Here is a 14,333-nt window from a genome sequence, read left to right on the forward strand (position 1 = left end):
AAAAAGATCAAGTCTCTCTAGTATAATTTTCTCTGCATGTTCAAGAAAAGGCAGTTTCCTTAGCGCACCAGCCTTACTCCAACCCTGCAAGATCATAGAGCATGACCCTGGAACCTCATTCTGCTCCTTCCAGCACTACCCAGATTGAACCCCTGCAGAAAGTGTCATTATACTTCTTATCCATTAGAGTAGGATTCCTATTTCCAATCAGATGAATGTTTTATTTGCAGCTGGGAGCTTTCCCTAACGAGACCCAGTAGTGTACATCCAATTCCGACATATAATTCTGACAGCTGTCATAACTTTCATTCCCCTAGTAAATTCAAGAAATAGTCTTCCTTTGGTTAAGTGCCAAAATCCAGGCCTTAGGAGCACTGAAAATCCCATGGTAGAGTAGTGATGTCTCCTGTATTGAGAGCTGCTGGGCGCCCACATGGCTGTTAATATATAAGTTCACCAAGTTCTGCATATTTGTCATCCAGTCTTAGCCAATGTCTCAGCGAAAGTCTTTTCCGAGGCCTATTCCCAGGGGCAGATGGAGGAGATATTTATATAGAGCCAGCAGAATGGTGCAGCGGAAGTGTGCTGGGCCCATAACCCAGAGGTCGATGGATTGGAACCATCCTCTGCTAGGGATGGGCCTGTTTATTTAGGGGGCTGGGACACATGACTTATGAGGAGAGGCTGAGGGAACTGGGCTTCTTTTGTCTGCAGAAGGGAAGAGTGAGGGGGGATTTGATAGCAGCCTTCAACTACCTGAAGGGGGGTTCCAAAGAGGATGGAGCTAGGCTGTTCTCAGTGGTGGCAGATAACAGAACAAGGAGCAATGGTCTCAAGTTACAGTGGAGGAGGTCTAGGTTGACTATTAGGAAACACTATTTCACTAGGAGGGTGGTGAAGCACTGGAATGGGTTACCTAGGGAAGTGGTGGAATCTCTATCCTTAGAGGTTTTTAAGGGTGGCTTGACAAAGCCCTGGCTGGGATGATTTAGTTGGGGATTAGTCCTGCTTTGAGCAGGGGCTTGGACTAGATGACCTCCTGAGGTCTCTTCCAACCCTAATCTTCTATGATTCTATGATATATCATCTACATTGTTTTGGGTGTCCTCATTTAAAGGATGATCCTGCTTCTTAATCTGGAGGCACACTGCTATGAGAATCCCATCGTAATGGATCTGTGGATCTTAGAACAAAGGAGAAGAAGAAAATGCATCCATGCTTACCTGAAAATTTCCTTTCTTTGAGTAGTAAGGTCCACAGACCCAGTCCCTCCTGGAAACAAATGGATCACCCAGAATAGAGATGGAAATTGGCATCCAAGGATTTGAATTTGTTGTTGTTAGGTGAATTTTTTTTTATACAATGCTTTTTGAGGAAAAAACCTATCTAAAGATAGTTTTAATTAAGATACATTATAGCTCAAAGATATCTGATCATGGAATAGGGATTATAAATTCTAATTCTATAGTATGAGACAATATATTCAAGTAATATTTAAGAAAAGTTTTGTAAATGAGTTCCAATAGTTCATGGATTAGGGACCTAATTTTATGGGATTCCAGGGGCTTCTCAATTGACTATTTAGGTTAATCTTTCTATCTACCCAATGGGACTCAGTGCTCAGGCTAGAAGATACCATCAGAGATGCTTAGTTTTGCTGCTCTCAAACTGTGGATTTGTGTCTCCAGAGATAACATGCTTGTTAACAGCAGAAATGGTTTAAAATAAATAAATAAATAATGTCTAGAGGTAATAACAGACCTCAACCCTGCTGTCCCTCTGCAAATTTGTGTACACAGAGTCAATCCCTTACCTCTCTCTAAAAGTGCAAAGTTTCAAAAAGTTCAATGAACAGAAGATTGTTGGGGTCAGAATAGATCTGGACAAGGAGAAGAAGTCTGGAGATAAATGTGAGAAGGGAGGGACAGGCAGTAGAAACAAAAGTGAAACTGTTTGAGCAGCATATTCCAGAAGTCTTGATGTCTTTCTGAGTGTAGACTTTATTGATTTGAGATCTACCATACCACTCTCTCACTAGAAGGGAAAACCTGTAATGGCAGCAGGCCGGAAAAGAGACCCAGTTTGGGAATATTTTAATGACGTTCCTCTACCTGTGGGTAAGACAGGCATGCGTGCAAAATGCAAAGAGTGCAACAAAGAAATGCAAGGCCTGGTAGCTTGAATGAAACAACATCATGAGAAACGTTCCTTCTCAGGAGAAAGCTGTGTTGAAGATGATGAAAGGATTATTTCTGAACATGCAGAATCTTCAGGTTGGTAAACTTTTTTATTTCATACTTCTTTCTTAAGGACTGCCTATTTTCTTTCTGGACTATTCTTGAATTCTCATGTTTGAGCAAAAAATATAGTTGTTACTCTCTGGTACTATCATTTTAGATGCAGTTGTGATAAAAAATAAATAGCTGAAATAGGCAGATCTTCCTTTTACAATTTCTCCTTGAAAGTAGTTGTGACGGGTTGGATCACAGAAACCCGCTTGGGAGCTGCCACCTGATGTGCTCAGACTACTTCTGCTCCTGCTTTCCTGCCCTGCCAGCTTAGGACTCCAGCATCCTGCCTGGTTTGAGCCAGATCTCTGGAGTGGTAATCTCACTTTTAACAGCAGTATCTTCTTCTGCTGGTGTAGAAAGAATATTTTCTTCCTTTGGACTAATTCATTCCAAATTGAGAAATCGTTTGGGACCTGAAAAAGCAGGAAAGCTTGTTTTTCTTTTCCAGATTATGAACAAACAGGAAAATGAAGGTGAAGACGACTGCAGCTGCAGAAGCCAATATTTTTAGTTTCTCATGTTGACCTGACTGACGTAGTTGATTTAATTTTTGTTTTTTAAAAAATATTTCATTTAACTATAAAACAATTTTAACAAAAACAAACCTGATTTTAAAAAACTTGAATGTTCAACTAAATTCAAAAATTCATATGCTTGTTTTGTTAAAATATTACATGTTTTCTGTTGAAGAAAAAAATCCAGAATATATAACGTCATTGTTTTAGTTAAATAAAACAATTTAAATGTCTGTCTGGTGATGTTCTCCTCCTAATACAGCAAGGCAAGAAAATCCTCCAAATATTAATGATTAACCTGTTGAATTGGAGATAGTTCACCTTCCAATGACTTCATAAATATCTGCTTCAATTACCTTTGGTAAATGAAATAATGAAACAATCATTCATTTTCTGATATAGCTGTAAAACTAATCGGAAAAGTTTTCAAAATAAAATCACTTTAAAAATGTATAGGGTGTACCTTCTAAAAATGAAACCTACATCTATCTCTGAGTTGTGACGAATATGTATTAAGGTTATAAAAACCAACAAGAATGCACTTTTATGTAGAAATCCATGATTAAATCGACTCTTCCTGACTTTTGATTTAAATCAAATCCACCCTGTTTCCTAATGCAAACCAGAGAATCTCATTGTACCATAGTTAATATAACTAATGTATGCCCTCTGTCCTCCTGCAGACTAATTCTGCATTTCACTGTTGCTTAGCATGTTTGTCAGCATCTCTCACCTCATACATGTTGTGTATTCACAAAAGACCCCATTTGTTTCCCAATCTCACTTTCCCAGTAGAATTCAAGCATTAGAAATGTTACAACCATTTTGACTCCTTCCTACTTGGTGTTCTGGCTCCCTGTGGCTGTGGCCATCTTAAACTTGTGGACTTCAGCTTTGTATCCTTGGTACCTGCCAATGAGTGAAACTGAACAGGACTGCACAAGCTGAGTTAGTTTTATTCTCTCCATCAGGTGGTGTGATTGTATCTTTGAGCTCCTATAAATTATTAATGAAGAAGTGACTTTAAATATTTGGGTTCACAGCAGGGGAAAGACTGTAGGAACATTGGATTCTCCCATCTGTGTCAGAGATCATCTCAAGAAGTTGCTCAGTGTGCAGTCGAGCTGCTGAAACCACTGTGTAATCATATGGAGAACATGCACAATTACTTCCAGGTCAGAACGCAGCAACTTGATTCTTAACAATTGTCAATGGTTTTTTGTTTTATATAATTTATTTTATGGAAATGGAGGGGCAATGACATACGATAATTCTTGAAATAATATTTAATTAATAGTTTGTTTTGTGTTTTAGGCACTAATTACAGAAAACGAGGAGGTGGTGGATGGACCACGAGTGAACATCCAGGAGCACCAGCTTTTGTCTTCTTGTTACCAGCAGCTGCTGCAGGTCTTTCGCCTCCTGTTTGCTTGGTGAGTGTAAGGAGTGGCGTGTGCATAGGGGTATATAAACAAAACCTGTTTATTGCTTTTTGTGTGGGTTCTTCTTCATTGAAGGACTCATATGTAGCAAATAGCACATGCAGAACATCAAATTGCAGTGATGCAGGCTTTTAAGAAAATGTTATTTTGACGGGTTGGATCTTAGAAACCCCCTGGGAACTGCCACCTGATGTGCCCAGACTACTTCTGCTCCTGCTTTCATGCCCTGCCAGCTTAGGACTTCAGTGCCCTGCCTGGTTTGAGCCAGACCCGCTAGCTTGCTGCAAACCCAGACCCAGGTCTGAACCACGTCCCCTAACAGCTGTAGGCTTAACTGAAAGCAGCTTACAGAAGTGTTCCTGCCTTTAACACTCAGATGCCCAACTCCCAGTGGGGTCCAAATCCTAAATACATCTGTTTTACCCTGAATAGAGCTCACACAGGGTAAACTCATAAATTGTTCGCCCTCTATAACACTGATAGAGAGAGAGACACAGCTGTTCCCCACCCCACAAGTATTAATACATACTCTGGGTTAATTAATAAATAAAAAGTGATTTTATTAAATACAGAAATTAGGATTTAAGTGGTTTCAAGTAGTAACAGACAGAACAAAGTGAATTACCAAGCAAAATAAAATAAAACCTGCAAGTCTATGTCTAATAAAACTGAATACAGACAAAAAACTCACCAGTTCCAGTAAGCTTCCTTTTACAGACTGATCTCCTTCTAGTCCGGGTCCAGCAATCACTCACACCCTCTGTGGTTATTGTCCTTTGTTCCAGTTTCTTTCTTGGGGGTGGAGAGGCTCTCTCTTTAGCCATCTGAAGACAAAATGGAGAGGTCTCCCACAAGCTTAAAAAGACTTTCTCTTGTGCGTGGAGACCCCCTCCTCTCTCCTATGCAAAGTCCAGCTCCAAGATGGAGTTCTGGAGTCACCTGGGCAAATCACATGTCCATGGATGACTTACAGTTTTTACAGGCAGAAGCCATTGCCCACATGGTATCTTGAATGTCTCCAGGAAGACTTCTTATGTGGATTGGAGCATTACAAGATGCATTGTTCCTTAAGTGCTTCTTGATTGGGCACTTCACTTTGCGAAATCCTTTCTCCAGGAACTGACCAAATGCTCTACTACGGTTATTTAGAAATCAAGCGAGTACATGGCCAATATTCATAACTTTGAATACAAAAATGATATGCATACAAATAGGATTAATAGATTCAGTAGATTATAACCTTTACATAGCTATGTTACATGGCATATGTAGCATAGAACATTTTCTGGTTATGTCATCTATATTCATAAGCATATTTCCATAAAGCCTTATGGGGGGGCGCCATCACACCCACCTCCTGAACTTACTGCCAGAGACTTGGACACTGTCCATGGCGGAGGCAGTACATGTAAAATCCCTGTTTGTCTCTGGTTACACTCCTTTTTAGCACCTTTAAAGCATATGATGTTATTCCTAAGGGTCCTAGCCAGTTTTGGGGTTTTTGGTCCCCAGATGCCTGAAAACAGGTTGGGGTGTAATATTGTTAACAGAATGCAGACAGCAATATCTGTTAAATTGGAGGTGTTTTGGCATTTAGCCACCAATGCCATGAGGCAGTGTGCCTCAGTTTCCCGTTCTACACAGCAGCATGGGCCTGTTATGCTTTTGCTGCTGTGCCAAGCCTCCAGTCTGTTTACAGGTATAGGCTGAAGAGTAACATGCTTGTGGGGCTGTTTTGTCACCATTCCTAGCATGTACAACAATCTTTTCCACAAATCAGGTGTGTCCCACCTCTTTAAAGGGTTAACCACTCGTATTAACTCCTTCGTTTTATCCCATAGATGAATTAGCAAAAGACACAAGATTAACAGCAAATCTACGGTGGACAGGCTTTGTTTACTCAGTTTGCCTTGTTTAGTGTCTGTTGCATTTTCCCAGTTTTCTGTGCCCTCTGGTAGACACTCTGGTGCAGATTCTTCTGCCTCTTTGGAGAAGGCTTTTAATTCAGGCATGCGTTTGAGGCTTTGGTAAGGAAAGGGTGTACTACAACCATTCCTGTCCTCGGCCCCTCCCTCTGGAATTTCTCTTGGCTGGACCCCACTCCCTTGTGAAGTTTTACCCATGCAGAGATTTTTTCCTTCCTGTCTTGGAGAGACCGTTTTATCTTTTACAAGTGTAGCAAGAACAACATTTTTTTTATGGAGTGCCTTGGATTGGTAAAACCCCTTTGGACACCCCACTTGCTGTTTCCAACAGGTCAATTGGATGGACTCCAATTTAAATGCAGACCCTCCTCCTGGGAAAGATCCTCCCCACAAAAGGTGGGTGGACTTTCTGGCCCCCCCTCCTTCTGTCTGGGCTTCCCCCTCTGGGCTCCCCTCTGGGTCAGGCACCCCTCTGTCCCCCAAAAGGGAAAGTGACCCTGGTCCAGCCATGGGCTCACAGTTACCAGCTATGACAGACCCTTCACTGCCAGCAAAATTCCACCCTTTTTACTTTGTAGCTGGAAGCAAGCCCAACCTGAGTTCTTGGGGACTGTTCCCACCGCAGTGGTCACCAGGACCCCAAATTTCACCTTTGGGACACATGTTTTTGTGCACCCCAGGGCAGGGGGGCGACCCCTGCCCTCTGCTGACCTGTAACTTTCTGGCAGTCAGCGGCTGGGGTGGCCCCCCTGCTACAAGGTGGTACATTCCCCTCCCCCGGGGAGATGATTGCAGGACAGGAGCTGGCTTTGTCCAGCCCCCACCCCCGCCACAGGACTTGTCTGGAGTCTTGGGGCTACAGGAACTGGCCACAACCATCCCTGCCCCGAGAGCTGCATTCTTTACTGCTACAGAGGAATCTAAGAGACACCCTTCTATTCCCCCAGCAGTCCATGTGACTTCACCACCCCCCACCGGGGCTTTTAGCACAAGATTTCTTTTCACTGCTAACCAACCCTGGGACAGATTCTGCCACATTAAAGAAATCATTCCCCAGTAGAAACAGTGCAAAATTGTGTGCTACCATTGCAACAGTCAGTTCAGCCTGCAAATGACTAGTGTGCATGTGAACTTTAGCTAAATGTGCAAGGACTTTGTAACCTCCCACCATTTTGCCATTTTACCTGGCAATAAATCCTTCTCCTGAATCAGGTCCCTCCTGACCACAGAAATCTCAGCACCTTTGTCCCTCAAGCCAAGAAGTACTTCCCCATTGATTTTAACAGCATGCATATGCTCATTGCTTGGTTGTGTGGAAGCAAGCTTTACAAATCCTGTGTGGAAAGAGGCCACAGCCTGGCTTTGAGAAGTAGCAGCCTTATGCGTTACTTGCTGCCTGCTTTTGCTCAGCAAGGGACACTTATCCCTCGGGTGCTCGGTGGACTTACAATGGTAGCACCTCTGGGGCTCCTCTGCTTGTGCAGGAGACTTGGGACGAGTAACAGGGAAATGGGGAGGTGAACGCCCAGCCTCCTTTTCCCAGGGGTAAAACGGTGATTCTGCTTTCCCCCAACCCTGCACCCCTCTGCCAGTGGTTTCTGTTTAATTGCAGCTTGTGACTGCTCGGAAGAGTCTGCAAACCCAGCTAATTCACCCACTGCATTCACTTTTTTGTCCCACAAATACTGTTTTACATTATCACTGCACATATTCAGGAATTGTTCCTGAGTAACCAAATCACACATTTCCTCCAAGCTTGTGATGCCTTTCCCCCTCACCCACTTATCTACCAAATCTTTCATTTTATTTGCATAAGCCATATTACTTAATCCAGATCCCTTCTTAAGACTCCTGAATTTAACCCTGTAGGTTTCAGGTGTAACTGTTTCAAAACCAGTTTCTTAAATTTACCATAGTTTGAAGCATTATTAATAGGCATCTTATTGAATATGTCCAGAGCTCTGCAAGTTAATTTTGTTATTAATGTGGTCTTCAGGGATCTCATGGAGGGTGCACAGTTTTTCAAAGGTGATGGAATATTCAGCAATATTGCTGGATTCATCATACTGGGGGCATAGTCGCTCCCATTTGTGGATTTTTGGGGAAGTGGAGCCAGCAGCTGGAGGGATTTGTCTTTTCAACTTTATAACAGCCAGTTCATGCTTCTGGGCCTCCCTCTGGGCCTCCATAGCTCTCTCGTGGGCAGCCTCTTCTGCCTTTATAGATCTCTTGTGAGCAGCTTCCACCCTGGTGGTTTCTGCCTCCACCCTGGCTGTTTTTGCCTCCACAGCTCTTTTGTGGGCAGTTTCCTCCCTGGCTGTTTCTGCCTTCACAGCATTCATTTTTAATTGCTTTAATTCTATTAGTTTCTTATGGTGGATTTTTTTTTTTTTTTTTTGCTTTCAGTCTAGCCAGCTTTAGTTTATTACTTCATGGCAGTCATTTTCCTGGTTTCAGAGTAACAGCCGTGTTAGTCTGTATTCGCAAAAAGAAAAGGAGTACTTGTGGCACCTTAGAGACTAACCAATTTATTTGAGCATAAGCTTTCGTGAGCTACATCGGATGAAGTGAGCTGTAGCTCACGAAAGCTTATGCTCAAATAAATTGGTTAGTCTCTAAGGTGCCACAAGTACTCCTTTTCTTTTTGAGTCATTTTCCTGCGTTCTTGTGCTGGCCACGCCCCTCTGCAGCTCACTGAAACTGGGATGCACTTAACTTAGGGGATTCTTAGTTAACAGAGACTTTCACAGTGCCCAGTGTTCAGCCTTTCTGGGTAATTTGCAACCTATGCAGCTGTTTTTTGTTCCAGTTTCTTTTAGGTATCCGTGGAGGTGGAGAGGCTATCTTCTTAGCCAGCTAAAAACAAAATGGAAGGGTCTCCCACAGGTTTAAATAAACTTTCTCTTGTGGGTGGGGACCCCCTTCTCTCTCCTATGCAAAGTCCAGCTTTAAAATAGTTTTAAAGTCACCTGGGCAAGTCACATGTCCATGCATAACTCACTGTTTTTACAGGCAAAAGCCGTTGACCACATGGTATCTTAAATGTCTCCAAAAAAACTTTTTATGTGAATTGAAGCATTCCAAGATGCATTGTTCCTTAAGTGCTTCTTAATTGGGCACTTAACTTTGCGAATTCCTTTCTCCAGGAACTGACCAAATGCTCTACTAAGGTTATTTAGAAATTAAGCCAGTACACGGCCAATATTCATAACTTTAAATACAAAAATAATACATGCATACAAATAGAATTAATAAATTAAGTAAATTATAACCTTTACATAGATATGTTACATGTCATATGTAGCATAGAACATATTTCAGTTATGTCATATATATTCATAAGCATATTTCCATAAAGCCTTATGGGGGACACCATCACAGTTATATATTATATTACAATTGCTGTAAATTCAGTCAAGCTATAAAAAATTGAAACTATAGATGATTAACCGTGGTTACAGTAATTTAAGATCCCATGTTGGAAATGGGTCCCAAGGCAATTACCTGGTTTTAACAGATCATGTGATCTTGGATTAAAGCCAGCAGAAGTAAGACACCTATCTTTGTGCTTTCCAGTCCGTCTAGACATCTGGGAATAGCTAAAACAGTAAGTCCCTCTCTTCACTACTCAGCATGCAGGCAACAGGAGAGAAAAATTGGTCCATAGATACTACAATGATGGCTATAATAGAAATACATATTCCTTACGATAACAACAAAAACTCAATGTTATGATTGCATGATTAAGCACTCAAGCCAGAGGTGCAGATGCCAAAGTTACAGTTGCACACGCAACCCAAACTTGTCCTCTACAGTTGCTTAGATAATACAATATAATAGCATAGAAACTTTTTTTCTGCAACCTAGTATCTTTTAATGTATACAGTGAATAAGACATGGCTCTGCTGATCATTGTGTATATAAATTTATTTCATGGGCTATGTTTGTCGGGCATATATAGAGTTATATGCAGTGGTGGAAGATGATACAGATGTATCTGAGGTAGTTGGGGGAAAAGTGTGACGTTACATTGTATTAGCTGAAAAATAGTATGTGTCATTCAACGCATACGCAGAAGGGGGCAGAATTAAAGGCATGATGGTAACCCTAACTTTGGCATTCAGTAAAGTTTAAGTGCTTAATGATGAACCTTAACATTCCCCTAAAATACCTGAATGAAATTTCCAAGGGGTGGTTGTTTATTTTTAAGAAATTCCGTCCTCTGAAGTTCTTTGGCTAAGTTCCAGTGGGAATACCCTTTGTCGTACAAGGGGTATACTAAGTGAGGCGGTGCTCGCTGAATACTTACCACACTCACTGAAGCAAGGGTATGAACTTTCACTGACCAGTTTTGTGTTCTGTGTGCATAATGCTTTTAATGGCCTAGAAAAGCTAAAGCAATTTCATGTGACCCAAATTCTCATTTTTTTTCAAGTATTCTCTGATCTCCTCTTTTCCTGTATCTAGGACAGAGCTGTTCTAATTGTCCAAACTTCTTTTATTTTTCTTCTTGAAGACAGATTTAAAAGAGCTCAGCATCTTAGCCCTTGTGTAGCTGGCATTAATTTCTTCCCCTCCTCCAATTTGTCATATTGATGATGTTCTGCGGCTCTTCTCTTTTTCCCCAGGAGTGGATTTTCTCAACGTGAAAATAGTGACTTGCTGAGGTCAGCCCTCAAGGTCCTTGCAGACCGACTAAAGCCAGGAGAGACAGAGTTTCTTCTTCTTGAAGACCTAATCAGGTAGGATAAATGAAGGCAACAGTGCTGCATCCCCAGAACTTTAACAGGAATAACATACAAAATTTTCTATATTTCCTGTGGGTGTTCTGCACAAATATGACAGATAAAACCGATTCAGGGTCCCTGAGATTTTTAGAACACAGGGCTTGATGCTCAGGGACAGCATAAATATATACACACAGCTCTTGGAAAGTGGAGGCACCTGAGGTCTATGAAATACTTGGAAATAGAGGAGGGGGTACCAGTATGTCTAAAATATTCTGAGAGGGACAGCAAGGGGTGCCCTGATTAGAGCAGGAGAGAGAGAGAGAGTGTGTGTGTGTGTGTGAGAGAGAGAGAGAGAGAGAGAGAGAGAGAATCTCTTCTGGGTGTGCAGTGTTGGTCAAAAAGCACACTGAGGGAGTACAAGGAATGGGTTGGAAAATTATTCTGAAAATTATTATAATTCTGCAGTCCAGGGTCTCTCTCAGTTCTGGATGTCTGGGCTGCCTCTGCAGCTTCGTGGAGGTGGATCAGTGTTTTGGTCCTACACACTCTGGCCACCCCGCATCTGCTGCTGCTCGCTGCTGGATTCTCTGCCTCCGCGGCAGCAGACAGTGGTGATTTCTATTGCTCCTGCCCTTACTCTTTTCTGTTTTAACTTTTTCTGCCCAGTTTTTGGGCAGTGGGGAGCAGGGTTCCCCCTCCTCGATGTTGCTCCTCCTCCTCTCTGGTTGATTAACCCTTTGGAGTTTTAACCCTCCCTGAGCCTCCTCTGCAGTGTTTCCCTGCTGGCTCCTCTGCCCCTTACAGGCACGGCAGAGCAGCCAAAAGAGCACTGGGTCAAATCCAAGCAGTGTTCAATTTGTGAGGCAGCCTTCCCAGGCTGAGCAGATGATGAGTTGTGCTCAGCCTGCACCCAGCCTTCCGTCCCTAATTCTGTTAGGTCCTGAGGCTATGAGTCAGGCAGGCAAGTGGGGTCCCTACCCACCAAAGCATCTGTGACTCCAGTGGGGGGAAAATGGACCAGGAACCCCAGGGCAGAACAGGGAGAGGTTCCAAAAACAAGGAGAACCCTGACCACTTGACTAAGGGGATAAGTCCCAGGGGCCTCTTGCAGAGCAAGTCGTAAAGTGGGTTCTGAGTGCCATGGGGAAAGAAGCAGTACTTCTAATCAGCCCCCTCCCAAGCTGTCCAGATGGGTCTGACGAGTTTCCCCAAACTCCGCCTCCCAGGGGGAGTGGGACCAGTGCAGGAGGATTCAGAGCCAGACCTCTCGAGAGGGCTCTAGGCCCTAAGGAAGACAAGCCGTGGGCAGCCTCCCCAAAGCCGCAGCAGAGCTTCTATGCTCCCAAAGTGCGGAAAGAAAATTAGTAAATTAAAAAATCTGAAAGGGGGGAAAAAAAGCACAAAAAATCCAGGAGATCCAAGTCCTCCGATTCCTCCCCCTGCTCCCTGCGGAAGGCGAGATGTCTGGCTCTGGCTCCAGATAGCCTGGGGGAAAACTCAGCAAAGGCTTTTTCTCCAGGAGAAATGTCAAGCCATGTGCAGCAAGGTTATCTGCACAATTCAAACCCAACCTCAGCAGGCTCCTGAGAGTGAGCATCAGAGTCAATTTCTTCCCTCAAAACCCTCCCCAGTGGCGGTGATATCCCTTCATTCTTCCTTCTAGGAGGTGAGTAGGGTAAGTGGGGTAAGCCAGCTAAGGGCCAGCACATTAACAAGAGTGACCTCAGGCTCCATAACATTCCAGACCCAAAGGGCTCCATTGCTGAGATACCAAAGGCTGATGCTGCTGTAGGGTCCCTCCACAGGGATACGGTTAGCTCCTCAGAAGGGGAGTTCTACCCTATGGATCCCACAGATAGGAAGATGGAGGCCATTCTCAAACAAGACTTTGAAGCCGCCTCTGCTACCTTCCGAATGTCCCTGGGAGCAGCTGCCTGCTTTGCAAGAGCATCTCTCCTGGCTGGGAGATCACAAAGCCCTTAAGGAGAGAGATCACCCTGACTTCGGCTCCATTTTAATGAATATCTCCCTACAGTGATTGTAGCTGACACCTCAGTGAATGCAATGAGGTTCTCAGAATGAGCCATGGCTTCTGGCTAAGCTGCCAGGCACCACCTCAAAGCATTTGCCCATGGCTGCAATAGCTTTTTCACCAGCTTAATCCCAGTCTTGCTCCCTCCTTGTTCCAGTCCTGCCCCTGCCTTATTCCTGCATTGGGTCCAGTCTTGTCCCTGCCTTGCCACACTCCAGGTAACCCAGTTCTGACCCTCTGCTCCAATTCCTGAGCTCTAACCCTTGGCTCTGACGTCTGGCCTCTGACTCTGGTTCTGACCCTGCTCTCAGATTCCAGTTTACCAACTCCTGTTCTGAACACTAGGCCTGACTCCTGTTCCGACCACTAGGCATGACTGCCCACATCCCAGCCATGTGACGGTTTGAGCAGCCCACAACACAAATAATAAGAGCTGATACGGTGAGTATGGATTCTACAAAGGCCAATATCTCTCTGATGAAGATAGTGGGAACCCTACAGACCTTGCAGGACCTAGCAGGCCCAGGCTGTCATCCTAGAGGCACAGAATGCAGTCCTGCAAGCTCAAGCTGCCACCCTGTTCGCTCCACTCCCTGCTTCTCACGAGCCTGAGCTCCTTCTGCCTAACAAGTTCAATGGTGTTAGCAAAAAATGTCCTGGGTTCCTAAATCAGGATCAGCTCCTGTGTCTGCTGTGCCCACAATTGAATTCCATTGACCACGCCCGAGTGGGATTGATTATCAGCCTGCTTACTGCGGGGAACGGGGGGTGTCCTGGTTTGGTCTAGAAGGTCTCTGTCTGTCCTCCAGAGTCATTAAGTAACTGCTTTCATCTAGGAGAGCATCGACACTAAACGTGTACTCCTCTGTCTGGTCCAGATTCTACAACTGGTACCAATAGCACAATGCAAATCCCGGAAATCCTGGAATTCCAGCCATTCTGGACTTTCTCTAAGAAGGCATGGACAGAAGCCTTCAGTACCATTGCTTGTTAGGTATTTGTTCTTAGTAGTGTGCATAGGTAGTCAGATTCCTTCTAGCAGTCCAATTATCCAGACTGATGGTCAGTCCAGTCTTCCCAAAATGGGACCTTCTGCTAGTTTTGAGGGCCCTACCAAGGACTCCATTCGATCCTCTGACTTCAGTGTCGGCCTTTTATTTATGCTTTGTATTTTAGTAGCTGCCATGTCTTCCAGGCTAGTGTCGAAGCTGGCAGCCTTACCCATACATGAGCCTTACTGTGTGTTTCATGTGGTTAGGGTGGTGCTCAGAACCAAAATCCCTTCTTCCTAAGATAAATTTCTCCCTCCACGTTTCCCAAGAGGTTATGCTTCCTTCGTTCTGTCCAAAACCACAACATCCAACAGAAAAGACACGGCAAACCTTTCATGTCAGAAGA

At 43.8% G+C, this 14,333-nt stretch overlaps 1 protein-coding gene across 1 annotated transcript in view; it reads left to right on the forward strand.

The window, feature by feature from the left end:
• The window catches only part of FANCD2 (FA complementation group D2), a 202,334-nt gene that overhangs the window by 111,536 nt on the left and 76,465 nt on the right, over window positions 1-14,333 (forward strand). The window contains exons 31-34 of the mRNA XM_074958397.1: window positions 2,217-2,273; window positions 3,850-3,981; window positions 4,121-4,239; window positions 10,802-10,915. Coding sequence (XP_074814498.1) covers window positions 2,217-2,273; window positions 3,850-3,981; window positions 4,121-4,239; window positions 10,802-10,915 — 422 coding nt within the window. The remainder of the gene's footprint in view (window positions 1-2,216; window positions 2,274-3,849; window positions 3,982-4,120; window positions 4,240-10,801; window positions 10,916-14,333) is intronic.

The sequence above is a fragment of the Natator depressus genome, chromosome 7 (genome assembly GCF_965152275.1).
Source record: "Natator depressus isolate rNatDep1 chromosome 7, rNatDep2.hap1, whole genome shotgun sequence".
Classification (NCBI taxonomy): Eukaryota; Metazoa; Chordata; order Testudines; family Cheloniidae; genus Natator; species Natator depressus.